This window comes from Thalassophryne amazonica, chromosome 4 (assembly GCF_902500255.1).
Source record: "Thalassophryne amazonica chromosome 4, fThaAma1.1, whole genome shotgun sequence".
Classification (NCBI taxonomy): Eukaryota; Metazoa; Chordata; class Actinopteri; order Batrachoidiformes; family Batrachoididae; genus Thalassophryne; species Thalassophryne amazonica.
Window position 1 is genome coordinate 10,094,610 of NC_047106.1, and position 27,746 is coordinate 10,122,355.

Consider the following 27,746-nt stretch of genomic DNA (forward strand, 5'->3'; position numbering starts at 1 on the left):
TGTTTAATTTGGTTTGCGAGATGCTGTAATTGCTCCCATATTTTCTCCAAGTGTTCTTGAACTTTTTCGGCAAAAGGAACCGCCTCTGCCGCTGGGTCCATTATGGAATGGCTGGGAACTACTGTTATGTGTCGACGCGGGTTGAGGAGCGGACCTACGTCAGATGGAACCCAGCGCTACAAATAACCAGAAAAGCGGTTCCAAAAACAATATATTTATTACACCCACTGTGCATAAAAGGTGTAAAAACAAAAACAGCATCCCTCTGGTGGAGTGACTGTTGGCATGCTCTCCATCGCCCGCAAGGATCAAAGCCCGGCGCTCCTGGACTCACTACCACCGCCAAACACCCCCCAGGTGGACACGACAAACTGACTCTCTGTGAAGCAAAGAAGAGGTGAGGTAAGTCAGCAGTTACAACAATATCCCTCAAAAGACACACGCCACCAGCAACACATCCAGGTCTGCATCTTTTTTAACTTTATGCAAATGAGCAGCCTCTCACAACAGGTGGAGGACCACTTATCCGCACGCCACAGCAGTGAGAAGCAAGCTGCACAATTCTCATCACAATTCAAGTACACTGCGCAACAAAACACCAAGTTACCATCAACAATTAATCAAACACTTAATCACCTTTGATGTGTGCTGACAGCATGTGTCCTCACCCTTCCCTGCTTCACGGGCTCGATGTGTCAAACCCAGGCGCGGTCCTCAGCGTCTCACAAACGAACATCACAAGGTCGAGTTCCCGGCAGTTCTGCTTGAATCACACATGACTTAAATGCAGAACGCCATCCAATTATCTGCTTCAGCTGAAAGTCTTTAAGGTTGCATGTGAGCACCAGTCACAGGTGCTACACATGATGTTGATGAGGGTGAGGACTCTTCAGCCAGCACCTTCTCCACAGACAAATCAGTTTCCATGCCACCTGAAGAGCAAAGACAAGAAAAGAACACCAAAACATCCAGCCACACCCCCCAACACACAACACGCGAGGTAAGATTATCATTAATGTCGGTATCCAGATTATAATAGCTGGAGAGAGGTGATGTTTGTTCTTTGCATGCTTATGTATTTTGGGTCAAGGATGAACGCAATGAAACTGAAAGTTTTCACAGTGGCCTCCGACATTCTTTAATTTGGTATTGGCTGGTGCTACTCTGGGTAACACTGGTGTATTTGAAGTTGGTAAAACCCTGTTTTTGGACTGACTCTGGGGAAAGCGCCATTGACTGCAGGGAATGACCGCTGGCTGGGATCTTTTGGAGGCATGTAACATGTTGGGGCAGTATGTCTCATGGCTAATGTGCAACTTTGCTAACTTTATATAATACTAATAATAACATTATATCTCCTTATACGGCTAATGATAGCAATAATAATAAATTTACATTATATGCAGTGGTGGGCACAGATAACCAAAAAATTTACTTTGATAACAGATAATAAGATAACTGAAAAGTTATCTTTGATAAAGATAAACTGATAAACCGCCCAAAAATGTATTGGAAGTTACAGATAATCAATAACCGATAAATTCCGGTGTTGTCTATGGGACATCTGCAGTTACTAAAGAGCTAAAATTGATTTTTGACATGATTGCTTTTGAAAACATCAAAAGACCTAAAGAATAACCAAGAATGTTTGACCATGCTGCCTCCTGCAGGAAACAGCATAGACAAATCCTGAGAGCACCCACAAAATCAACTCTTTACTAATTATAATCATTTTTCTTTCAACATTCTGCCCCTGCTGGAAGCTCTTGTTTACAACAGTGCTCCCACCACAAAGGCACACAAAGAGCAGCCATAAGGCCAGCTGCCTATCAATTTCAACACTCCGGTCAGGCGGAGGTCTTGAAAAATAAAGTCATACTAACTTATGTTTTTTTTGAAAATAACTCCATTAATGTCAATTCTGTCATTTGTACAAAGTTAAAATATAACATATATCTTTTAATGTTGAATAAGGCACTAATTCTGAGGTTTTGTAACAAACACAGACTGCAAAGCATTTTGGGTAAAAGTGCTAAACAGTGATTGGTTCAGTAATTCATTATGTAAACCAACACGTTAATGTGACGTGTGTCGTGTGTTGGTTTAAAGATAAATGTGCTTTTGTAAAATATTCCATTTTTATTTGTAAAAACAGGCATTTTTACGGAGCCCTGGAAGTGTCATTGCAATTGCATGTTTTAAAACTTTTATGATGTTGTAAAACGTGCACTCAATATTAGTAAATAAGTAAGTAAATTTATTTATATGGTGCCTTTCACAGACATAAGGCCATGTACACACGTTGTGGGGTATTTGTAAAACCGAATATCTTACCCTTTCAGTTTGGGGAAAAAACTTCATCCACACTACGTCGTTTAAAAAAAAAAATCCATCCACATCGAACCGTATAAATGTGTTGTAATTAGTCTGCCAAACCTTTGGGTGGCAGTACTGATTAAAATTCTATCCAATCAGGAGCCTTATTCTCTTGTCGTCACTTCCACAAAAACTAAAAACATGGCGCCAACCTTGTTCGTGTGGACCGATAAGGAGTCGGAATTACTTCTAACCGTAGTTTTAGAATACAAAGTTAACAAATATATGCACACAAAAAGCGCCTGGACAATGGACAATACCAACACTTTGAGAGCAGTCAGGTACCCAGACATTTAATACTGCCATGAACACTCCTGGCCAGTAGATGGCAGTAGCGGCCTTGAAAAAATGTCAAACAAAATTCCAGATAATCCGTGTCTGCTACATTTAAGATGCGTGGAATTTAACAAACGCAAATACACTAACGTCTATAAACCCAGAGAATATATTCACGAGAGTTTTAGGCACTAGAGTTTAATGCTGTTATCTGTGGACCCTGAACAGAGTGTCTGAAATGCATTTGTCCTGTCGTGAACGTCTGAGATTACCTTATGCTACCCATAATGCATTGCTGCCTGGCACAGCATGTGCTCACAAAACCTTAAAAATTAGCACATTACTTTAAAACGAAAACATATATCTGATATTTTCACTTTATAAACTTCAGACATGGCAATAATTTTAAATAACTTGTCTAAAATGAGTGGTTAAAATTTGAACCATAAGTTAAACATGTATGCCTCTGGATGACTTGGTGACATTGCGAGTATATTAGTATGGTGTTAAAGGAAATGACTTTTTTTTGGTCACCAGTTCTCCTTTGCTTACAGATGATAGAGTGATTTCTGTTTGCGGAGAGTAGAACAACATGCCTATTAGGAAACTTTTAACAGGTAGGTCTCAACAGCTTTAACAGTTTTGAAAATGTTTTTCACTGTTCAGCTTAGTTTAGTACGTTATTGGTCTAAAAGTTATCGGATAATTAGTCTGATGATGGTTTTTAAATTTATCTAAAAAGGTAATCCGATAATGAAAACATTATCTTCGATAATTATCTGTTATCGGATTATCGGAAGTGTGCCCACCACTGATTATATGCCATGATGCATACTGTTCTTCTGCTTACCATGCTACACGGACAGAACACAGTTTTACTTTTATACCTACTGAGCCTGTGTATTCACCGCAGATAAAGGTCAAAATACATCTTTCAACCATTATCACATAACTTTACTGATCCACACTGAGGGGAACAACCCGCCCATTTGGGGGCGGAGCTGAAGTGCAGGGTGAAGAGGCAGACAGAGTGTGTGTGTGTGTGTGTGTGGGGGGGGGGGGGGGGGGTCATCTTGCAGGCTGAGGAAGAGATTAACTGTCCAGGGAAGGGATTTATTCAATACAACATCTAAAATTGAACGAACTGAAAATTTGGGTGGAGCCCAGACGTGGGTCCTGGTATTCTTGAGTTTGGATTGGCTGACCGATAAGAGTATTTCAAAACACAACACACCTGTCCAACCTTTTTCGTTTGTCTCCCGAACTCATTCAGGATGATTCCAGCCAACCACAAGTACTTTCAACTGAGTGACCTGGCATCATCGAGGGACTACGAGCTGTGTGTGTTGGCTGTCTACGATGACGGCATCACCGCCCTGACAGGCACCAAACTGGTGGGCTGCGTGTCATTCACCACAGAGACAGAATACGGGCGCTGCCACTCGATAAGAGACCAGGTAAGTGTGACAATTGGACAAGGTTAGGGAAATGCTGAAATTTTAAAATCCAGCAAATTAGAAAAAATGCTGCAGTTCAGTAAATCGTCTCAGTTAAGTGTATGAGCAGAACACCACCAACCACTGCACAGTTCGTGAGTCATGTGATCTGCACGTCTGGCTGAGTGCTAGTCTCTGCGTTCTGTTTCCAGTTCCTGGGTGGAACCATGATCATCATCATCGGCGGGATCATCGTCGCCTCCGTCCTCGTTTTCATCTTCATCCTGCTGATGAAGTACAAGCTGCATAGTAACCACTACAAGCAGAAAGCAGCCGCACGCCACGCCAACGTCTGCTCCCAGACCAATGGAGGAGGAGGAGGAGGAGCCAATGTTCTTGCTCTGCCTCCATCCTCCTCTTCTGGAGGTCAAGGTAACTGGATAAGATGACAATTGGAGGAGAACATAAAGAAAAATGGGGAAAGTGACCATTCTTATTGTCTCTTAGGTGGAGGTGTCAATAAAAACTGTCAACCATCATCTTCAATGGCAGCAGAAGGAGGAGCGTCTGTTCGGGGGACGACTGTAGTGGACTTAAATCCTACCCATGATGATGATGCCATCTCCCAATAACACAAATCTTCAGTCACAAACCATAATCCACATATCTTGAAGTCAAAACCAATACTCCAACTCCTTCCCCCTTGTTTTTGATTTGTTGCCGGTGCCTGGAGCCAAACTCCACTGTAAGCTGAGGAGCTGCTCTTGTCATTGGTGAGTAGCTGCTGTCTTTAAATCTTTCCCAGGCTAATCTCATCTCACTGTCATTACCCCTCAATGCTCCCATCGTCCTAGAGACTAAGATGTGAGAACAGTGGAAATTATTATCCTCCACTCGCTCTAACAAAGTATCAAAAGTACCGTACTTCTGAACATTTACCATTATATCTCCAAGACTCTTGTGCTCAAAGTAACCACACTTGGCACATAGGTAGTGCCAACAGGGGGAGCAATCTCCACAGCAACAGTGACTTGATTTGCATATTAATTAGGTCATGGAATGAGTGAGTGAAAAATCTTAACTCAACATGCAGAGTCATCTTGAATCTGATGAGGCCACCGTGAGTGAATTGTTCAAATTTTGGTAATCCAGCGTAGATATTTACCCAGAACTTGGCCGTGGATTTGCTGGTTCCCAGCTTCTTTAACCCTCTGGGGTCCGAGGGCATTTTTTGGACCGTTCACTCGCCTGGAATAAATGATTTATTATTGCTGTTAACAGCTCTCCCTGCGTCCCACAATCAAGTTTTATATCTCTTTTTTCAGGACAACCTGTGCTTTCAGAATATATATGCTTTTGTTGTGTTTTATAAGTGTAATAAAGGTTTACAAACAAAAATAAGAAAGAAAAAAGAGAAGCGGAAAATAATTTTCCACAAACACTTATTCAAAACACACAGCAAACTATAATAAACAACTATTTTGACACTTTATAAAGGTAATTTGAGGTCTTGTGTGAAAGACTGTACAACAAAAAGGTTCAAACAATAAACACAAATGCACATTTTGAACTACAAAATTTGTCTTCATCTCAAAGCAATTTCTGTCTGCTATTACACAAAGGTTACAACACAAACTTATACTTCTACTCTGTTTTTGACTGTTCTGTGCTGCTCCTAAAGCAGCTTTCATGTGAGATTGTCATCATAGGCTCTCTGTCTGCTTTCACTGATCGTTGTGCGTAATGGTGCAGGGCGCACTGAGTATATACTAAATAGTATGTACTCATTGGAGCACCCAGGGGGCTTTTCAAATGGGCCAACTAGTAACATATCACTCCTGAAAACGATCTTTGGCTTTTAACGTGATGTAAATCTGCCCTACGATTGGATTTTGTAAAACCATGTGACGGTGAACCAATTCCGATTGGACACTCATATTGCACACGTCATCACACAGCTTCTATGAGGAGTACAAAGATGGGCGATGGCTGGCTCGAAAGTCTGCAGAGTTAACTTTTCAGCAAAAAAAAAAAGTAAGTTTCTATCTCATATCATTAAAAAGTTATTTATAATTTAGTAAAGTTTGGTCTTAGCCATCAGATACGACGGCGTCGGCCCCAGAGGGTTAACACATGTGTCTACCAAAGTTATGCAAATGCAGTGGTGGGCACAGCTAAGCAAAAAGTTAGCTTCAGTAACCATTAATCTGATAACTGAAAAGTTGTCTTTGATGACACTAAACCGGTAAACTGCTAAAATAATTTAGGTTTATTACAGATAACGGATAACTTTTAGTATTGATTCGGACGCGGCCACATCAGATTACACTGTCGGCTTCTGATAAACCAGTTTCACTTTCACTTTTCGCTGCTGGGTAAATTCAAGAAGCACAAACACATAAGAACGCACGAAAAATGAATGAATAAAAAAACCTCTAAACACTGTCATCATCTTTCAAAAGTAGTAAAACACTGAATTGGAAGTCACAGTTTATCTCTGTATTATATACACGAACTAAAAAGCTGCTGCTGTTTTTCACATGGTTTCAACCCTGCAGCTTAAACATCCGAAATACGTCCATTAATGCATTGATTGGCAGAGTAAAATACATGTAGTAAATATAAATTCTTACCTGTTAGTTTCAGTGGGATTAATCTGAATAAATAATCCACATAAAACAACCTTTTTTAAAAATCCAAAACAGTGTCTAAACGTGAAGAAAAGTCCCTCCCTTTTTACACAGCTGCACCATGAGAGCTCCTCCCCCCCACCGAGGCTTGGCGATTAAATTACAGCCACAAATAAATAAAATAAAATAATGTTAAATTAGTCCATTTTGTTTTTGTGTCGAGCGGACTCACTCACTGTAACATCTGAAGTGAACCTGAAAAAATGAACCTACCCATAATGCTCCCTGCGTCGACCGGCCAATCACGTTTTGTGCTTAATGATGATGTCATCAGCAAGCGACAGGCAGCCAGTCTGCTACAAACACAACAGGCTGACTAAAATGGTTGGTTTTAGGGTTTACAAACATTTTTGGCCATTAAACTTTGCTCACTTTACCAGCAAAAAAAAAAAAAAAAAGTTATCGGACGGAAAGTTATTGGAACAAAATTTATTGGAAGATAATTGGTCCAATGATGGTTTTAAAACTTATCTGAAAAGCTAATCCCCTAGCAAAAACATTAGCTTTGATAATTGTCTGTTATCGGATTAGCTGAACTGTGCCCACCACTGTGCAAATGTTTATTTATGTTTATTTGCGTGAACAAGTTGTGGGTGGGCTTTTAGCTGTAGTTCCCATATATACTTACCGTTTACATCAGAACTTTGGTTCCTCATTGTGGCCTTGTTCTGTTTCAGTGCCACCCAGCAAACCAAAAGCATTGGATGATCACACAGAAAGCACCTTGCCATGGACAGACCACGTGCATATTTACACTGTTACCATGGTAATTGGGATGCAATCCAATCAGACGGTTCTGTAAACATCCTTTGTCCAAACCTCAAACTCATGCAAATTAAATATTATACCTCAGCCAGTGACACAGGTGGAAGTAATGAAATGTGAAGAAGTTCTATTTGTTATTGAAAATTGAAATTCAAAGTGGACAAAGAGACACAGACAATGAGGGAAGACATACAGAGAGGTTCTTCAGGAAATCATCATCATCATCATCATTATCAATTTTATTTATATAGCGCCAAATCACAACAAACAGTTGCCCCAAGGCGCTTTATATTGTAAGGCAAAGCCATACAATAATTACGTAAAAACCCCAACGGTCAAAACGACCCCCTGTGAGCAAAGCAGAGATGAAAGGTCATTCAGTCTGTCACTGAATGCCAACTGAGCGCTCATCCTCAAAAAACACAATTTAATGAAGAGTCACTCACCTGAATAAGAGTAACACATGCTCACACTTAAAGCAGAGTCATCTCAACGTCCTATTTCCCAGCTCCTCCTCACTGATCCCAAGGTTATCCGATGCTAGATGTGTGTTCTCTCCCTCCAGCATGTTCTGGGTGTCCCATGTGGTCTCCTCAAAGGAGGATGTGCCTGGAGAACCTCCAGTGGCAGCCTCCAGGGGGCATCAAAATGAAACACCTGCACCATTCCAAATGACTCATTTCTGTGTGAAAGAGCTCGCTTAATGTTGTACCTGCTGTTGGCATTCCTGATGTCTGTCATGGTGGTAAATTAACTGCCAGAAGATTAAATCAAGAGATGATTCCAGAGATGATAGAATGGAAAGATGAATTATTTCCCAGATTAATTGTTCCTTCAACTGGGACTGTCTTAGCATGCTCTCCTCCAGACCAAAAGTGACTCACAATCACTTTGTGATTTTGCCAAATACCAGTTATAGTCCGCTTACGTAGAATCAGGAATCATGGATCTTCCTGCAGCCAGGACTGGGAGGTTATCACATTGGTTAGCGGCAAGGAACTAATGATAGACAGAACCAGAATCAAACTGCCACCTCAGTTACCTCAATCACCCATTACGCTACCCGCTCTGCATATCGATATGCAGAGTGGGAAAATTGCTACAATATTGCTGTTGTCTTTTAGCTGCGGGGTCACCACAGCACATCTAGCACAGATCTGCGGATCACGGATTTTACACCGGATTCCCCTCCTGATGCAACTCCAGTTTTACCTGGAGACACAAACAGTTCCTGGTATTTGGAAGAGGTCTCCCATCCAAATAGTTGTTGGTGAAGGTCTCAGCCGCTAATTAAGAATTTAAAATTCTTCAAGTTTAGACGTTACCCTTAGGAAGCACTTTGGGGCAACTTGTGTTGTGATTTGGCATGATAGATAGATACAGTGGGGGAAATAAGTATTTGACCCCCTGTCAATTTTGCAGGTTTTTCCTACAGTTACATGCTTCCTTCAAATCTGACAAGCATATCTGATCCAGACCTAAAATTCAAAATATCACTGAATGCATTAGTCAGGAGATGTGATGCATTCTTTCAGGAACAAGCAACTATTCATCATTTCAGCATCTAAATGTGCATTCAGTTGGCTTGGCTGTTATAAGATTTGTATTAAAAAAAAAGCAATTTTTACAAAGTTTTGTGAAAATTTTAGGGCCCCTTCATAGATAATGCAAATTTGGTCGACTTGTGCATAAAGTGCGCATGAAGCAGGAATCGTATGCAATATGTGTAAAATCATAGCTGCCTCTAACTCTTCGTACACCTGTTGCTACAACTACACTCAACAAAAATATAAACGCAACACTTTTGGTTTTGCTCCCATTTTGTATGAGATGAACTCAAAGATCTAAAACTTTTTCCACATACACAATATCACCATTTCCCTCAAATATTGTTCACAAACCAGTCTAAATCTGTGATAGTGAGCACTTCTTTGCTGAGATAATCCATCCCACCTCACAGGTGTGCCATACCAAGATGCTGATTAGACACCATGATTAGTGCACAGGTGTGCCTTAGACTGTCCACAATAAAAGGCCACTCTGAAAGGTGCAGTTTTGTTTTATTGGGGGGGGGGATACCAGTCAGTATCTGGTGTGACCACCATTTGCCTCATGCAGTGCAACACATCTCCTTCGCATAGAGTTGATCAGGTTGTCAATTGTGGCCTGTGGAATGTTGGTCCACTCCTCTTCAATGGCTGTGCGAAGTTGCTGGATATTGGCAGGAACTGGTACACGCTGTCGTATACGCCGGTCCAGAGCATCACAAACATGCTCAATGGGTGACATGTCCAGTGAGTATGCCGGCCATGCAAGAACTGGGACATTTTCAGCTTACAAGAATTGTGTACAGATCCTTGCAACATGGGGCCGTGCATTATCCTGCTGCAACATGAGGTGATGTTCTTGGATGTATGGCACAACAGTGGGCCTCAGGATCTCGTCACGGTATCTCTGTGCATTCAAAATGCCATCAATAAAATGCACCTGTGTTCTTCGTCCATAACAGACGCCTGCTCATACCATAACCCCACCGCCACCATGGGCCACTCGATCCACAACATTGACATCAGAAAACCGCTCACCCACACGACGCCACACACGCTGTCTGCCATCTGCCCTGGACAGTGTGAACCGGGATTCATCCGTGAAGAGAACACCTCTCCAACATGCCAAACGCCAGCGAATGTGAGCATTTGCCCACTCAAGTCGGTTACGACGACGAACTGGAGTCAGGTCGAGACCTCAATGAGAACGACGAGCATGCAGATGAGCTTCCCTGAGACGGTTTCTGACAGTTTGTGCAGAAATTCTTTGGTTATGCAAACCGATTGTTTCAGCAGCTGTTCGAGTGGCTGGTCTCAGACGATCTTGGAGGTAAACATGCTGGATGTGGAGGTCCTGGGCTGGTGTGGTTACACGTGGTCTGCGGTTGTGAGGCTGGTTGGATGTACTGCCGAATTCTCTGAAACGCCTTTGGAGACGGCTTATGGTAGAGAAATGAACATTCAATACACGAGCAACAGCTCTGGTTGACATTCCTGCTGTCAGCATGCCAATTGCACGTGCCCTCAAATCTTGCGACATCTGTGGCATTGTGCTGTGTGATAAAACTGCACCTTTCAGAGTGGCCTTTTATTGTGGGCAGTCTAAGGCACACCTGTGCACTAATCATGGTGTCTAATCAGCATCTTGATATGGCACACCTGTGAGGTGGGATGGATTATCTCAGCAAAGGAGAAGTGCTCACTATCACCATATTTAGACTGGTTTGTGAACAATATTTGAGGGAAATGGTGATATTGTGTATGTGGAAAAAAGTTTTAGATCTTTGAGTTGATCTCATACAAAATGGGAGCAAAACCAAAAGTGTTGCATTTATATTTTGTATTTGTATGTGTATTTGTGGACACCAGCAGCTGAAGGACAGAGTGTGTGCTGTGAGAGCCCATTGAACCCTCTCACCATAAGTGTCAGCCAAATTCCAGCTGACACAGACTAACATCTAATACCACTCATTTGCACTTAGATGGTGATCCTTAATAGAGCATGACAGCGTTCTTCTCTGATGTGCACACAATTAAACCCTGTTGCACCGCATTCAGTTTCATTGCTGCAGTTTGCTGAAGAAGGACAGTGACGCCAAGTCGGCTAAAGGTTTTGTTCCAATGCTCCACCTGCTGCTGCTTTGCCTGATGCTTGGGAAAATGAGCCAGATGAGAGCCGCGTGGAGCCACACATCTGGCTCTCTCTGTCTCCTCCTCCTCTTTGCGCCACTGCATAGCACAGAGCCAGACTAAGCATTCAGTCACGAAGTTCTTCTGCTGTGGATTTTGAGGAGCAAACTGCAGCGATCTGAATTGTTCAGCAGCTGATGGAGACAATTTGCCTCATTCACAATGTGACAGAACAGCGCGAAACAGCGCGGAACATTATTTTTGACCATGCATAATGGTTCCTGATAATTCATCAGCAACACGTGCCATTAATCGTAATGGGTGGTAACAGGTTGCAGCAGTTCCTGAGGACACCTGATGCCTCTGCCTCAAATCATCAGATTTGTGATCAGCTGCCAAGAATGTAATACTTCGTGGCATTTGTGACTTGTTGTTGTTATGTGTAAACACAGCATAAGTGCCCCCAGGAGTGTGGCTTTGCAAGTGACACATTGGTGTGTGCACTGAACTGACAGGGAGTGTGGCTGCTGACAGGAGCAGCTGTGGAGATCTGTGGTTCTGGACGTCATGGCTGGGGAACATGTACCGTGTTTGGACGTACATGATGTAACAACTGTCAACTGTGATGCGTATCTGTCTGCTTGCTGTCATCACGTGGACATACATAAGAACATATTGTTGCAATGGGCTGCAGCGAGTGAGCGCATGCCGCACATGTTGACAGGCTGACCAATGTTAAATGGACCATCAGATCATAACACGCTGTGGTGATCTGAGTCTTATGTCACCCACATGAGCTCTACATGAGCTCTGTTCCATGACGCAGTGTCTGTCCTGCGGTGCACCGTCCACAAGACACTGGGCCAGCTGGACACACCGCCAGCAGATGTGGACATAAGAGTGCACCGCTTCTCATTCATATCATTTCATGACTGTACGTCTGTGACCATGGGTCATCTACAGAGGAACAGATGGATCATACTTGTATTGCCCGCTTGATAAGAGGGATTCAATAAAATGTTGTGTTTTTATATGGTGTGTGGTTTAAATTTTCTTAAATACGTCCCTGTCCTCTTTGATTTCAGGCATTTTCCATGCACCTTTTACAGGACAGCAATGGTATCTCAGTGGTAAAGTTTCTGCCTGGCAATCAGAGCTTTTGTAAATTGCAGGTTTGAATCCCATGAGTGGCATGTATTTTTTTTCCCACAGCAGCAGCTGCTCGCACTGCGTTCCTGCATGCACAGACTATTATCAATCAATCAATCAATCAACTTTTTTCTTATATAGCCCAAATCACAACAAACAGTTGCCCCAAGGCGCTCCACATTGCAAGGCAAGGCCATACAATAATTATGAAAAACCCCAACGGTCAAAACGACCCCCTATGAGCAAGCACTTGGCCACAGTGGGAAGGAAAAACTCCCTTTTAACAGGAAGAAACCTCCAGCAGAACCAGGCTCAGGGAGGGGCAGTATTCTGCTGAGACTGGTTGGGGCTGAGGGAAAGAACCAGGAAAAAGAGATCGATCACTAATGATTAAATGCAGAGTGATGCATACGGAGCAAAAAGAGAAAGAAACAGTGCATCATGGGAACCCCCCCACAGTCTACGTCCAAAGCAACATAACCAAGGGATGGTCCAGGGTCACCCGATCCAGCCCTAACTATAAGCCTTAGCGAAAAGGAAAGTTTTAAGCCTAATCTTAAAAGTAGAGAGGGTATCTGTCTCCCTGATCTGAATTGGGAGCTGGTTCCACAGGAGAGGAGCCTGAAAGCTGAAGGCTCTGCCTCCCATTCTACTCTTACAAACCCTAGGAACTACAAGTAAGCCCGCAGTCTGAGAGCGAAGCGCTCTAATGGGGTAATATGGTACTACGAGGTCCCTAAGATAAGATGGGACCTGATTATTCAAAACCTTATAAGTAAGAAGAAGAATTTTAAATTCTATTCTAGCATTAACAGGAAGCCAATGAAGGGAGGCCAACACAGGTGAGATATGCTCTCTCCTGCTAGTCCCCGTCAGTACTCTAGCTGCAGCATTCTGAACCAACTGAAGGCTTTTTAGGGAACTTTTAGGACAACCTGATAATAATGAATTACAATAGTCCAGCCTAGAGGAAATAAATGCATGAATTAGTTTTTCAGCATCACTCTGAGACAAGACCTTTCTGATTTTAGAGATATTGCGTAAATGCAAAAAGGCAGTCCTACATATTTGTTTAATATGCGCTTTGAATGACATATCCTGATCAAAAATAACTCCAAGATTTCTCACAGTATTACTAGAGATCAGGGAAATGCCATCCAGAGTAACGATCTGGTTAGACACCATGCTTCTAAGATTTGTGGGGCCAAGTATAATAACTTCAGTTTTATCTGAGTTTAAAAGCAGGAAATTAGAGGTCATCCATGTCTTTATGTCTGTAAGACAATCCTGCAGTTTAGCTAATTGGTGTGTATCCTCTGGCTTCATGGATAGATAAAGCTGGGTATCATCTGCGTAACAATGAAAATTTAAGCAATATCGTCTAATAATACTGCCCAAGGGAAGCATGTATAAAGTGAATAAAATTGGTCCTAGCACAGAACCTTGTGGAACTCCATAATTAACTTTAGTCTGTGAAGAAGATTCCCCATTTACATGAACAAACTGTAATCTATTAGACAAATATGATTCAAACCACCGCAGCGCAATGCCTTTAATACCTATGACATGCTCTAATCTCTGTAATAAAATTTTATGGTCAACAGTATCAAAAGCAGCACTGAGGTCCAACAGAACAAGCACAGAGATAAGTCCACTGTCCGAAGCCATAAGAAGATCATTTGTAACCTTTACTAATGCTGTTTCTGTACTATGATGAATTCTAAAACCTGACTGAAACTCTTCAAATAGACCATTCCTCTGCAGGTGATCAGTTAGCTGTTTTACAACTACCCTCTCAAGAATCTTTGAGAGAAAAGGAAGGTTGGAGATTGGCCTATAATTAGCTAAGATAGCTGGGTCAAGTGATGGCTTTTTAAGTAATGGTTTAATTACTGCCACCTTAAAGGCCTGTGGTACATAACCAACTAACAAAGATAGATTGATCATATTTAAGATTGAAGCATTAAATAATGGTAGGACTTCCTTGAGCAGCCTGGCAGGAATGGGGTCTAATAAGCATGTTGATGGTTTGGATGAAGTAACTAATGAAAATAACTCAGACAGAACAATCGGAGAGAAAGAGTCTAACCAAATACCGGCATCACTGAAAGCAGCCAAAGATAACGATACATCTTTGGGATGGTTATGAGTAATTTTTTTTCTAATAGTCAAAATTTTGTTAGCAAAGAAAGTCATGAAGTCATTACTAGTTAAAGTTAATGGAATACTCAGCTCAATAGAGCTCTGACTCTTTGTCAGCCTGGCTACAGTGCTGAAAAGAAACCTGGGGTTGTTCTTATTTTCTTCAATTAGTGATGAATCCCTTCCCTTGGTTATGTTGCTTTAGACGTAGACTGTGTTTCATAATTATTGTATGGCCTTGCCTTGCAATGTGGAGCGCCTTGGGGCAACTGTTTGTTGTGATTTGGTGCTATACAAGAAAAAAGTTGATTGATTGATTGATGAGTAGAAAGATGTCCTAGCTTCACGAAGGGCTTTCTTATAGAGCAACAAACTCTTTTTCCAGGCTAAGTGAAGATCTTCTAAATTAGTGAGACGCCATTTCCTCTCCAACTTACGGGTTATCTGCTTTAAGCTACGAGTTTGTGAGTTATACCACGGAGTCAGACACTTCTGATTTAAAGCTCTCTTTTTCAGAGGAGCTACAGCATCCAAAGTTGTCTTCAATGAGGATGTAAAGCTATTGACAAGATACTCTAACTCCCTTACAGAGTTTAGGTAGCTACTCTGCTCTGTGTTGGTATATGACATTAGAGAACATAAAGAAGGAATCATATCCTTAAACCTAGTTACAGCGCTTTCTGAAAGACTTCTAGTGTAATGAAACTTATTCCCCACTGCAGGGTAGTCCATCAGGGTAAATGTAAATGTTATTAAAAAATGATCAGACAAAAGGGAGTTTTCAGGGAATACTGTTAAGTCTTCTATTTCCATACCATAAGTCAGAACAAGATCTAAAATATGATTAAAGTGGTGGGTGGACTCATTTACTTTTTGAGCAAAGCCGATAGAGTCTAATAATAGATTAAATGCAGTGTTGAGGCTGTCATTCTCAGCATCTGTGTGGATGTTAAAATCGCCCACTATAATTATCTTATCTGAGCTAAGCACTAAGTCAGACAAAAGGTCTGAAAATTCACAGAGAAACTCACAGTAACGACCAGGTGGACGATAGATAATAACAAATAAAACTGGTTTTTGGGACTTCCAATTTGGATGGACAAGACTAAGAGACAAGCTTTCAAATGAATTAAAGCTCTGTCTAGGTTTTGATTAATTAATAAGCTGGAATGGAAGATTGCTGCTAATCCTCCGCCTCGGCCCGTGCTACGAGCATTCTGACAGTTAGTGTGACTCGGGGGTGTTGACTCATTTAAACTAACATATTCATCCTGCTGTAACCAGGTTTCTGTTAGGCAGAATAAATCAATACGTTGATCAATTATTATATCATTTACCAACAGGGACTTAGAAGAAAGAGACCTAATGTTTAATAGACCACATTTAACTGTTTTAGTCTGTGGTGCAATTGAAGGTGCTATATTATTTTTTCTTTTTGAATTTTTATGCTTAAATAGATTTTTGCTAGTTATTGGTGGTCTGGGAGCAGGCACCGTCTCTACGGGGATGGGGTAATAAGGGGATGGCAGGGGGAGAGAAGCTGCAGAGAGGTGTATAAGACCACAGCTCTGCATCCTGGTCCCAACGCTAGACAGTCACAGTTTGGAGGATCCCAAAAAATTGGCCAGATTTCTAGAAATGAGAGCTGCTCCCTCTAAAGTGGGATGGATGCCGTCTCTCCTAACAAGACCAGGTTTTCCCCAGAAGCTTTGCCAATTATCAATGAAGCCCACCTCATTTTTTGGACACCACTCAGACAGCCAGCAATTCAAGGAGAACATGCGGCTAAACATGTCACTCCTGGTCTGATTGGGGAGGGGCCCAGAGAAAACAACAGAGTCCGACATTGTTTTTGCAAAGTTACACACCGATTCAATGTTAATTTTAGTGACCTCCGATTGGCGTAACCGAGTGTCATTACTGCCGACGTGAATTACAATCTTACCAAATTTACGCTTAGCCTTAGCCAGCAATTTCAAATGTCCTTCGATGTCGCCTGCTCTGGCCCCCGGAAGACAATTGACAATGGTTGCTGGTGTTGCTAACTTCACATTTCTCAAAACAGAGTCACCAATAACCAGAGTTTGATCCTCGGCGAGTGTATCGTCGAGTGGGGAAAAACGGTTAGAGATGTGAACGGGTTGACGGTGTACACGGGGCTTCTGTTTAGGGCTATGCTTCCTCCTCACAGTCACCCAGTCAGCCTGCTTTCCCGACTGCACGGGGTCTGCCAGGGGGGAACTAACGGCGGCTAAGCTACCTTGGTCCGCACCGACTACAGGGGCCTGGCTAGCTGTAGAATTTTCCACGGTGCGGAGCCGAGCCTCCAATTCGCCCAGCCTGGCCTCCAAAGCTACGAATAAGTTGCACTTATTACAAGTACCGTTACTGCTAAAAGAGGCCGAGGAATAACTAAACATTTCACACCCAGAGCAGAAAAGTACGGGAGAGACAGGAGAAGCCGCCATGCTAAAACGGCTAAGAGCTAGTAGCTACGCTAAGCTAGCGGATTCCCAAACAGGGAATCCGACGCTAGACAGGCTGTGGAGCAGCACAGGTAACGCACGACAACAGTGCTAAAATAAAATAAAAATCCACTAGACAGGCTGTGGCATTACAGCGGCATTGTGCACGACTGCCCATTGGCTCGATGTTTTCGTGGTTCGCTCATATGAGCTGTTCCGCCATGAGTTGCCCTGATTTGTACTTATTCGTACTGTGTGAAGGGGCCCTTAAGAATGGTTGGTAACACTTTATATTAACTGCACGCTATAAAGCATTAGTAAAGTATTTATAAAGTGTGAGTAAATGCTTAAATAACTACTTGTAAAACATTTAAAAAGTGTTCTTTATTAGCTACTCGTTGGTAAGAACATAAATAGATGGCTTAATAATTATAAAGAACAATATATGTAATGTCTTAATAAAACATTTATAAATGATTTTTAATTCTCTATAAACCATCTAAGAAAAGTTGATCATTAATAGTTCATCATTTACAAACATAAAATCAGACACAATTCATTAGTGATAAAAATACTTTACAAATATTTTTTATTGTCTTTACATTTTTTCCTTACAAATTATTAAGCATTTACTAAGCATTAATAAACGATTAGTTGATGCTCAATGAATCAGTTATAACATTTGTAAAGATTGCATTAACTACCTATCCTTATTCCTCAATACTTTGTGTATCATTTGTTAATAATGTACAAAGCTCAAGTTCCCAATCACTACAAGTATGTAGTTTTAAAGACTTTATCTATGTATGAATTCTTCTTTTGATGTACCAATAAGCCTTAACTGAGCATTAGTTAAGCATTTGTAATATCCTTGTGGTGATTAAATTTTTTTATAACTCATTTGTATATGCTTAATATATATTTTAATCACAATCTCAAACAGTTGACCAATTCACTTTTATATGCCCATTTATAAATGCTTATCAACGCATTAGTAAACTTAAAAATACTATTATAAAGCCTTTACAAGCTGTTAGTAAAGTATTTTGTGTGAGCTTAACTAAAGTGATGCTTAAATTTTTTTATAACTCATTTGTATATGCTTAATATATATATTTTTATCACAATCTCTAACAGTTGACCAATTCACTTTTATATGTCCATTTTTAAATGTTTATCAATGCGTTAATAAACTTAAAATTACTATTATAAAGCCTTTAGAAGCTGTTAGTAAATATTTGGTGTGAGCCTAACTAAAGTGTTGCTTAAATTTGCATTATAACTCATTTGTAGATGCAATTTGTGTTACGCAGAGTCACAAACAGTTGACCAATTCACTTTTATATATCCATTCAGAAATACTTATCAATGCATATTTTGTTTTGAGGAATTGGTACGGTGGTATTAGACGAGGAGTGCGGGTACATTCATTGTGAAATGTTAAAGTGATGTTTGGTTAGGTGGTGGCGTCGATCTGTGAGTAATTGCGCCGCCATTAGTTTCTAACCGGTAGCTAAACGTGGGCTCAGAACGGGTCGCCATTAACCGCTAAGCGATAGTGGCTAATCGGCTAATGGGTATTAAAAAACTAATGATGTTCTACATCCGATGATATAAATTCACATCAATCAAGCGGATAGTCTCTCGGACGGAAACAAAGTGTCCACTTGATGATTTTCAACCTTAGAATACGTTAAGCAGTTGGATTTGTTATGACAAGTTACCCAATTTAGCTTTAGCCTAGCTTTCGCTAACCCTTACGCGCATAGCCAACTAACCATCATTTTCGATGAAGTGTCCGCTGGAAGTGTGCATGAGAACGCCAATGATTAAGCAACGTTAGTCCATACGATATGACAAATGGTTAAAACCAGTTTTTCATTTTAATCTTTCTCCTCAGACGTTCGTCGTAAATGAGACCAGACACAGGAAGTGCTGTAGGATATCTTCCTCACCACTTTAATTTGTTGAACAATTGTGTGAGCTGTTGCCATCTGTCGGTGATATACGAGCTTCATCCCCAAATGTAGCAACCATATCCGCATGAATGTCCTTGGGCTTTAACCCCTTCTTATGCAGGTACTTAATCACACCACAATGCCAGATTTTGTCCATTTTTGCCGTTTCCCTCTACCACAAACTTTCAAACTTGGCTATGAACCACAAACTACCTCACAACCTGGAAGAAAATAACACAGTTAGTCATCAGAAGAGTTGAACTTAATGCATGCCAAGTTTTATTGAAATGGCATTTCTCCTTCTTGGTGAGCCTTAGAACTTTTCAGCCTACCCTTGTAGTATCATTGGTGTTGCAGCCATTTGTCAGCGAGGTAAATAAAATCACATCTTATTTGGTTTGAAAAAACAAGAAGTTTATATTCCTAGAAACAACTGAGTGCTTAAAATTAGAAATTTAATTAATAAGACATAAAATTAAATAAACGATTGGGTGCTCAAAATTAAAATTAAGAAACTGAATAAAATAAAATAAAAATAAGGACTAATAAATAATCATAAAAAATAAAATAAATAATAATATTAATATTTAAGCAGGGGTGGTAGCCAAGTGGTTAATGCGCTTGGTTTTAATGCAGAAGGTTCCGGGTTCAAATCCCACCCCTGCCACATTTCTCCATGTAATGTGGAGTTGCGTCAGGAAGGGCATCCGGCGTAAAACTGTGCCAGTTGAACATGCAGATTCACCTTGGATTTGCTGTGGCGACCCCGAGTGCAAACAAGGGAGCAGCCGAAGGGACTTACTTTTACTATTAATATTTAAATTTAAAAAGATGGCACTGGGAAAAAGCTCAATATGAGGACATCTTTAACCGGAGGTACAGTATTTGAGAGAGCTAAAAAGGAAAAGAGGAAAGAATTAGAGAGCAGAGAGGAGGTAGTAGCTAAATTAACAGAAGAGGAATGTGATGAACAAATAATAGTCGTTATTGTGGGATTCTTAAATGGTTTATAGAGAATTAAAAAAATCATTTATAAATGTTTTATAAAGACATTACATATTTTGTGATTAATAATGATTAAGCTATCTATTTATGTTCTTACCAATGAGTAGTTAATAAAAAGAATGCTTAATAATTTGTGAGGAAAAAATGTAAAGACAATAAAAATATGATTTGTATAGTATGTTTTATCGCTAATGAATAGTGTCTGATTTTACATTTGTAAATGAAGAACTATTAATGACCAACTTTTCTTAAATGGTTTATAGAGAATTAAAAAATAATTTCTAAATGTTTTATAAAGACATTATATATTTTGTTATTAATAATTATTAAGCCATCTATTCATGTTCTTACCATTGAGTAGCTAATAAAACAAATACTTTGTAAATGTTTTACAAATAGTTATTTCAGCATTTATTTCCACTTCATAAATGCTTTACTAATGCTTTATAGCATGCCGTTAATATAAAGTGTTACCGAATGGTTTGATCTTGGAACCATTAACTTGTACCTCTGGATGAAAGCGTGACAGCAGAACATTAGCAGAACTGGTGTACCTGTCCTCCCCAATAACAATGACAACTGGACTGGGGGTGATTTTTTATAGAACTCATTCATTTTAAGTTAATTGAAGCCATAAAGATTTAGGCTATTGTGGCTATTGTGCGTCGGTCCAGCCATAAGCTGACACAGTTAACTGGCTGCTAGCTCTGGACTCCACTGTCGTTATCCTTTCTGAGCATTTTATCACAAATATGAGATATTGTGGCTTAGTATGTAGATAGTTTTACTCACAGACCATTAAGTCTGTGCTCCAGTATTTCTGTTGTGTAAAATTTTGGTGTTTAATTTGTAAGTTAGCACCATGAGTACCAATTAGCAGATATTAATGTATTTGTGACATTTACTACATTGATGTTCAGATACGTGTGTCTGGCCTTCATTCATCCCATCGCTTTTGCTTATTTTCCTGCCGTTTATTCATTTATAGACTGGCCGGGAGGCAGCACAGCTTAGTGGTTAGCACTGTTACCTCACAGCAAGAAGGTCGTGGGATCACCTGGGGCTTTTCTGTGTGGAGTTTGCATGGGTTCTGTCTGGGTGCTCTGACTCCCTCCCACATCTCAAGATGTCATGCGGGTGTGACTGTGTTTGTCTGTGTACAAAAACAAACTATTTTGTGGAGCAACATTTGTGCTTTTGTTAATGGCCCCTTTCATATATAGTGCGAAGTTTGTATGGCATTTGGATGAAAACAGCGAAACAGCGTGGAACAGTTTGAAATTAGCGCACCACGAAGTATGTTTACCACTGTGTTACATCACCTTTCCTTCTAACAACACTCAGTAAGCATTTGGGAACTGTGGACACTAATTTTTGAAGCTTTGTAGGTGGAAGACCTCGGAACAGTCCGAGGTCTTCGTTGTCGTATTTTGTGCTTCATAATGCGCCACACATTTTCAATGGGGGACAGGTCTGGACTGCAGGCAGGCCAGTCTAGTATCTGCACTCTTTTACTATGAAGCCACACTGTTGTAACGCGTGTAGAATGTGTCTTGGCATTGTCTTGCTGAAATAAGGAGGGAGGTCCCTGAAAAAGATGTTGCGTGGATGACAGTATGTTGCTCCAAAACCTGGATGTACCTTTCAGCATTGCTGGTGCCATCACAAATGTGATGCCATTGGCACTAACACATCCCCATACCATCACAGATGCTGTCTTTTGAACTTAGCACTGGTGACAGTCTGGATGGTCTTTTTCCTCTTTTGTCCAGAGGACACGACGTCCATGATTTCGAAAAACAATTTGAAATGTGGACTCATCAGACCACAGCACACTTTTCCACTTTGCGTATGTCCATTTCAAATGAGCTCGGGCCCAGAGAAGGTGGCGGTATTAATGATGTTGTTGATGTATGACTTTCACTTTGCATGGTAAAGTTTTAACTTGCACTTGTAGATGTAGCAATGAACTGTGTCAACTGACAATGGTTTTCTGAAGTGTTCCTGACCCCAAGCGGTAAGATCCTTTACACAATGATGTTGGTTTTTAATGCAGTGCTGCCTGAGGGATCGAAGGTCACGGGCATTCAATGTTGGTTTTCGGCCTTTCCGCTTATGTGTAGAAAGTTCTCCAGATCTTCTGAATCTTCTGATTATATTATGGACTGTAGATGATGGATTCCCTAAATTTCTTGCAAATGAACATTGAGAAACATTGTTCTTAAACTGTTGGACTATTTTTTCATGCAGTTATTCAAAAAGTGATGATCCTCACCACATTTTTGCTTGTGAATGGCTGAGACTTTTGGGGATGCTCTTTTTTCCCCAATCATGAGTGTCCTCAGTTTCCAAAAGCTTGAGTGTTGTTAGAAGGTGATGTAACACAGTGGTAAACATACCACTGTCCCAACTTTTTTGAAACCTGTTGCAGGCATCCATTTCAAAACAAGCAAATATTTGCACAAAAACAATAAAGTCTGTCAGTTTGAACATTACATATCTTGTCTTTGTGGTGTATTCAATTGAATATAGGTTGAAGAGGATTTGCAAATCATTGTATTCTGTTTTTATTTACATTTTACACAATGCCCCAACTTCATTGGAAATGGGGTTGTATAAAACATTATATTTGGGGATCCAACACTTGAAAGTTAATCACATCCAAATAACACTATAAAATTAATGTCAGGTTTGACCCAAATGCACAGCAGAAGCAAGAAAGTCCTCTGACTGCATTCAAATATTCAGACTTCCAAACTACAGAGAAATAGTTCAATGGTTGCGCCTAATATAGGTGTATTTTGTTGCTATGCTTCATGAGCTTGCATACATTTTTGGATCTTTATCCAGACAAAAATAGGATTAAAATGTCAGTCTCTGCTGCTAGAGGGTGCTGTAATAATAAAGGACAAGATTAAGTAAAACAATAAAAGACTGCAGGAGTGGTTTGAATATTGAAAGGTGCTGAGAGTGCTCCTTACAGTTGGAAAATTATTTGGAATTGCTTCATTAAAAACTATTCAAGTTCTACGCCTCTGTCAGTGCCTCCAAAATGTGAGAAATCGAGGCATTTTTAGGCCATCAAATCACCTGTGCACAACATGTTATTCAAAAAAAAAGAAAAAAAATCGATGTTACTTTGAGGTATCTTGTACACAGGCAGTTGTTAGCTGTGGATTAACATCAAGAACTTTCCAAATGGTCAGGGCAGGTTTTCACCATCTGACAAACATCAGTGGCCTTGCTGGCTTCCAGATCAAGGCTTTGGAAAGGAAGGAAAGTGATAGATAGTGATAGATACATAGTTAATTTCAAAATTTAAAACCACACCTAAGCTAAGAGAGACAAACCCCATCACACCAGAATACAGGAAAGTTGGCCCCAGGTGTGAGCTGGGCCTGGGGCTAACCCTACCAATACCTCCAACCCTAACCTGTGCCAATGTCTCTTCTTAGCCATCTCCCTTTTTTCTTTTGTGGTTAAATTCACACAAATCCATTCTGCAGGATTGCATGGAAGTATGACTTTGGGATTTGAATTTTAAAATATATACAGTTTTATTGATAAACTAACATTTGACATCACTGATCCACCATCCGTGGACCATAAAGCACATCTACGGGATCTCACATGGACAAAGCAAAAACATGCTTTTCATGCTTTTCAACTGATCTGCTGCATTAAAGTTCAACAGATGCAAAAGGGAGTAATAAGATGGTGATAGCACGTATTGCTTTTAACTTATTGTCTCAAGCTAGAGAAGATGGGCTCATTCATTCATGTGTCATAGAGGGTACATGCATAGGTTTCCAAAGGCCTACGAACATCTGCTGTATGTTATTAGATACAAGCACCAGGGTCATTCCCAGGCTTTTGCAAAACCCTTCTCTGAAAAATGCAGAGAGAGAGAACAGTCAAATCCCTCCAGTTTGTTAATACGATAATTATTTGTTTCTAAATTTTAAAAGGCATTTAATGAGGAAAAAGTGATTAAATTTTGATTAACTTTGATTCACCAGAGTATCAGAAAAGTTAAAATCCCCTTCATAATGAGCTGGTTTGTCAGTTTCCTTAATTTACAAAGCAGTGGTTTGGTGGGCACTGTTGATATTTCCTAATGCTGGATGTAAATTTTGAATTGATTCATAACATAATTGATGATTACACCATCCTACATTGATCAGTGAAGTGAAACAGGTGTTCTAGAATCACATGTATCACATGGTCCATCCAAAAATCAAATCCTCCAAGATCCAAAATAAATTTCTCTGCAAATACGTTTGAGAGGTTTTATGTATAATAGTGCAGCAGATGAGTGTAAAAATTATTCAGTTGATGACACAAGCACTACATTTGATATTAAAAGTTCTGAGAAGTCAAAAACCATCAAATTAAAATAAAAAGCCTTTAGCTATATGAATTTTTAGGTGGTATAATGTTGACACCATTGTTTCAGCTGTTAAATAGTCTATTCTGGAAGTTTCCAGTCTTCCTGCACCCAGATTTGTGTCTTGAGACAATCCTGTCTCAGAGGTCTACAGACAATTCCTTTGACTTTGTGCTTGGTTTGTGCTCTGACGTGTACTGTCAACTGTGGGACCTTATATGTAGACAGGTATGTGCCTTTCCAAATCTTGTCCAAGCAACTGAATTTACCCACCTGGGGTAAACTCAAACTCCAGTTAAGCTGTAGAAACATCTCAAGGATGATCAGTGGAAACAAGATGCACCTGAGCTCAATTTTGATCTTCATGGCAAAGGCTGTGCATACTTACAGTATGTACACGTGATTTTAGTTTTTTATTATTATTATTATTATTTTTTAATACATTTTCAAAAATCTCCAAAAAAACTTTTTTCACATTGTCGTTATGGGGTACTGTGTGTAGAATTTTGTGGAAAAAAATAAATTTCATCCATTTTGCATAAAGGTTACAACATTACAGAAATGTGGGGAAAGTGCAGTGCTGTGAATACTTTGTGAATGCACTGTACATACATCCTTCCGGGTGTCATCTTGACAAATGGCCGCCATCTTGAAAATTGAAGTGGTCAATGGCTCCTTTTTTTTTTTTGGCAAAATGTCAACCAAGAAGTACCATTGTGCCAAACCTAGTGCTTTTATCGCAAAATGAAAGATTCTTATGGTATATAAAATATTTGATTGCCTGTTTTAGAATATAGTGCAGCAGATTAACGTGAACACCTTTAGGCCGCCCCCATGTTTCTTGTTTTTCTTCATACTCCTCAGCCTGTGTTTCGATCATTTTTCTCTCCCGTCATATAAAACCTACTTTCCTTGCACAGTATTACCCACTCTTTCAGCTACTGTTCTAATCATTCGTCTGTTACTCCCAACAGTGACGCACCCCCCATCTCATGCACACACAAACGCACACACCCATTGGCTCTTGAGGAAGCAATCTCTTCGTCCCTACCAGCCCCTGCTGGACTTGTTTCCATTCGTTGTGGGTTTAATATCTCCCCCGCACACATGCAATCTGGACACACCCGCTTGCTGTCCAACCCAAATGAATTGAGATGGCATTTGTTGGTCACAAATCAGTGAAATGCCAGCGAGGCACAGAAATACAGGCAGTGTCCTACTTTCCCCTGACACACATGGGCGAGAAATACCAGCACTCTGGTGAATATCGTCGCCTTCCCCGAGTGTTCTGTGCCTCTCTTGTGAATGCTTTCACACTGTTTCAAGGGCTGCATGTTTCCATATAACTTTTAGATGATTGTGTGTGTGTGTGTGTGTGTGTGTGTGTGTGTGTGTGTGTGTGTGTGTGTGTGTGTGTGTGTGTGTGTGTGTGTGTGTGTGTGTGTTTTTATCGCTTTGTGCCCAACAAAAAGGTTTGATCCTGTCAGAAATGAGCTGGTCAGCACTCGAAGGTTACCAGGCAAAAGTACAGTGGAGGCACACAGATGGAACAGCAGCCATCATGGTGTCATTCAGTGCTTTTTTTGTGTGTTAATCTGGCAACAAACACGACACACCACAGTAACATGCCCAGAGACGCAGGAACCGTTACGACCTAGTGCGACAGTGACCCCTAGTGCTTCCCACGTGGAATGGCATGTGTTTATTTTTGCACATGTATCCAGGGTAAGTGGAAGGAAAAGGCGATCAGTTGACAGACACGAGCCGTCCGTAGTGCACAGGGGAGACATGCAGAACATCGAGCCACACCTGCAAGAAATGATTTGAGTTAAATGTCAGGAATAAAATTCTGAAAATGTCAGTGCTAAGTCACAGATGGGATAATGGAAAATATTGTTGACATTATGTCAATATATTCTTGGGACAGTGTTTTAGAATTAATTAACAAAGTGTGACACAAACCTTTACTTCACTGAATTCACGTCACTCCTTTGACTGTCTCAGTATTGTGCTTTTTTTTTTCTGTTAAGACGCATATTTCATACTTTTGCTGGTGATTTATGCAAGTCCTGCTTGTCGTGGCAACAGGCCAGGCGTTGCTCGCACTAGACACATCCTGCAGCTTCTCCTGGAAAATCTCAAGGTGTCACTGGACCACATCGGACCTGTAATTCCACCTGCGTTTTTCAGTTGGACTTGCCTGGAAAAGCTTTCACAGGGAAAAATCCATGAGGCATCTGAAAATGATGCCCAGTGGCCCTCAGTGGGCTCATCTAAATGCAGACGCACGGCGAGTCTCCTCTGAGCTTCTTCATGCTGTCCCTAAGGTGGAGCCAAGACGTCCTGCAAAGATCAGTGACCCGATTTCTTTCAGGCACTGACCCTGTCCGCCTGCCAGGTCCAAGATGCTTATGATACTTGTGGTGCCAAACAGCTCACAACCGAGAGAAACCAGTAGATGTTCCTCCTCTACCACAGTATCAGATTTGGAAGTGTCGATCCTCAAACTTCAAGCCATCACGGATGCAAATCTGGATTTTGCGTTCCAACAGTGAGGACTTAGACTTTATTTTTGTCAAACTACAAATGTGGTTGTGTTGGCAAATGTTTTCAGAGCCATTTTAATCACCGTCTGAAAAGAAGTGATAAATGGTGTATGGAAGGAGAGAGATTAAACAGAGACAGAGGGCTTGGAAGTTTAGTGAAGGAGAAAAACAGAACAACAATAAGGGAGACCGAAGGAAAGGATTTAGTGAGGCAGGAATTAAAAATGTGGAAAGTCAAACACTGATGAGACGGTCAGCCTCAAGACACTTATTGACAAGAAAAAGGAAGGAAGGAACATGAAAGCTCAAGAGATTCCTGCAAAAACAACTTGAACTGGGTGTTTTGATGTGTATACAATGGATGGACAGATCAATGCTGTATTCACTTTTCAATGAGTAGATTCTATTTCATTACAGACAGAAAGAACCAATGATATGGTGCATCAGGAAAGTATTCACTGCGCTTCACTTTTCCATATTTTGTTATGTTACAGCCTTATTCCAAAATGGAGCAAATTCATTTTTTCCCTCTAATTTCTACTCACAACACCCCTTAAACTGTTTTTTTCCTTTAAATTTAGCAAATTTATTAAATTTATTTATTAAAAAAAACAAAGAAATCACATGTACGTACGCAAGTATTCACACCCTTTGCTCAATACTATTGATGCATCTTTGGCAGCAATTACAGCCTCAGGTCTTCTTGAATATGATGCCACAAGCTTGGTGCACCTATCTTTGGGCAGTTTGGTCCATTCCTCTTTGCAGCACCTCTCAAGTTCCATCAGGTTGGATGGGGAGCGTCGGTGCACAGACATTTTCAGATCTCTCCAGAGATGTTCAATCAGATTCAGGTCTGGGCTCTGGCTGGGCC

The 27,746-nt window shown here is 40.6% G+C and overlaps 1 protein-coding gene across 1 annotated transcript in view; it reads left to right on the forward strand.

Annotated features, from left to right (window-relative positions):
* The window catches only part of si:cabz01090165.1 (uncharacterized protein LOC100333421 homolog), a 950,945-nt gene that overhangs the window by 880,234 nt on the left and 42,965 nt on the right, over window positions 1–27,746 (forward strand). Inside the window, exons 10-12 of the mRNA XM_034169060.1 lie at window positions 3,926–4,109; window positions 4,301–4,520; window positions 4,596–4,861. Coding sequence (XP_034024951.1) covers window positions 3,926–4,109; window positions 4,301–4,520; window positions 4,596–4,720 — 529 coding nt within the window. The 3' untranslated portion in view covers window positions 4,721–4,861. The remainder of the gene's footprint in view (window positions 1–3,925; window positions 4,110–4,300; window positions 4,521–4,595; window positions 4,862–27,746) is intronic.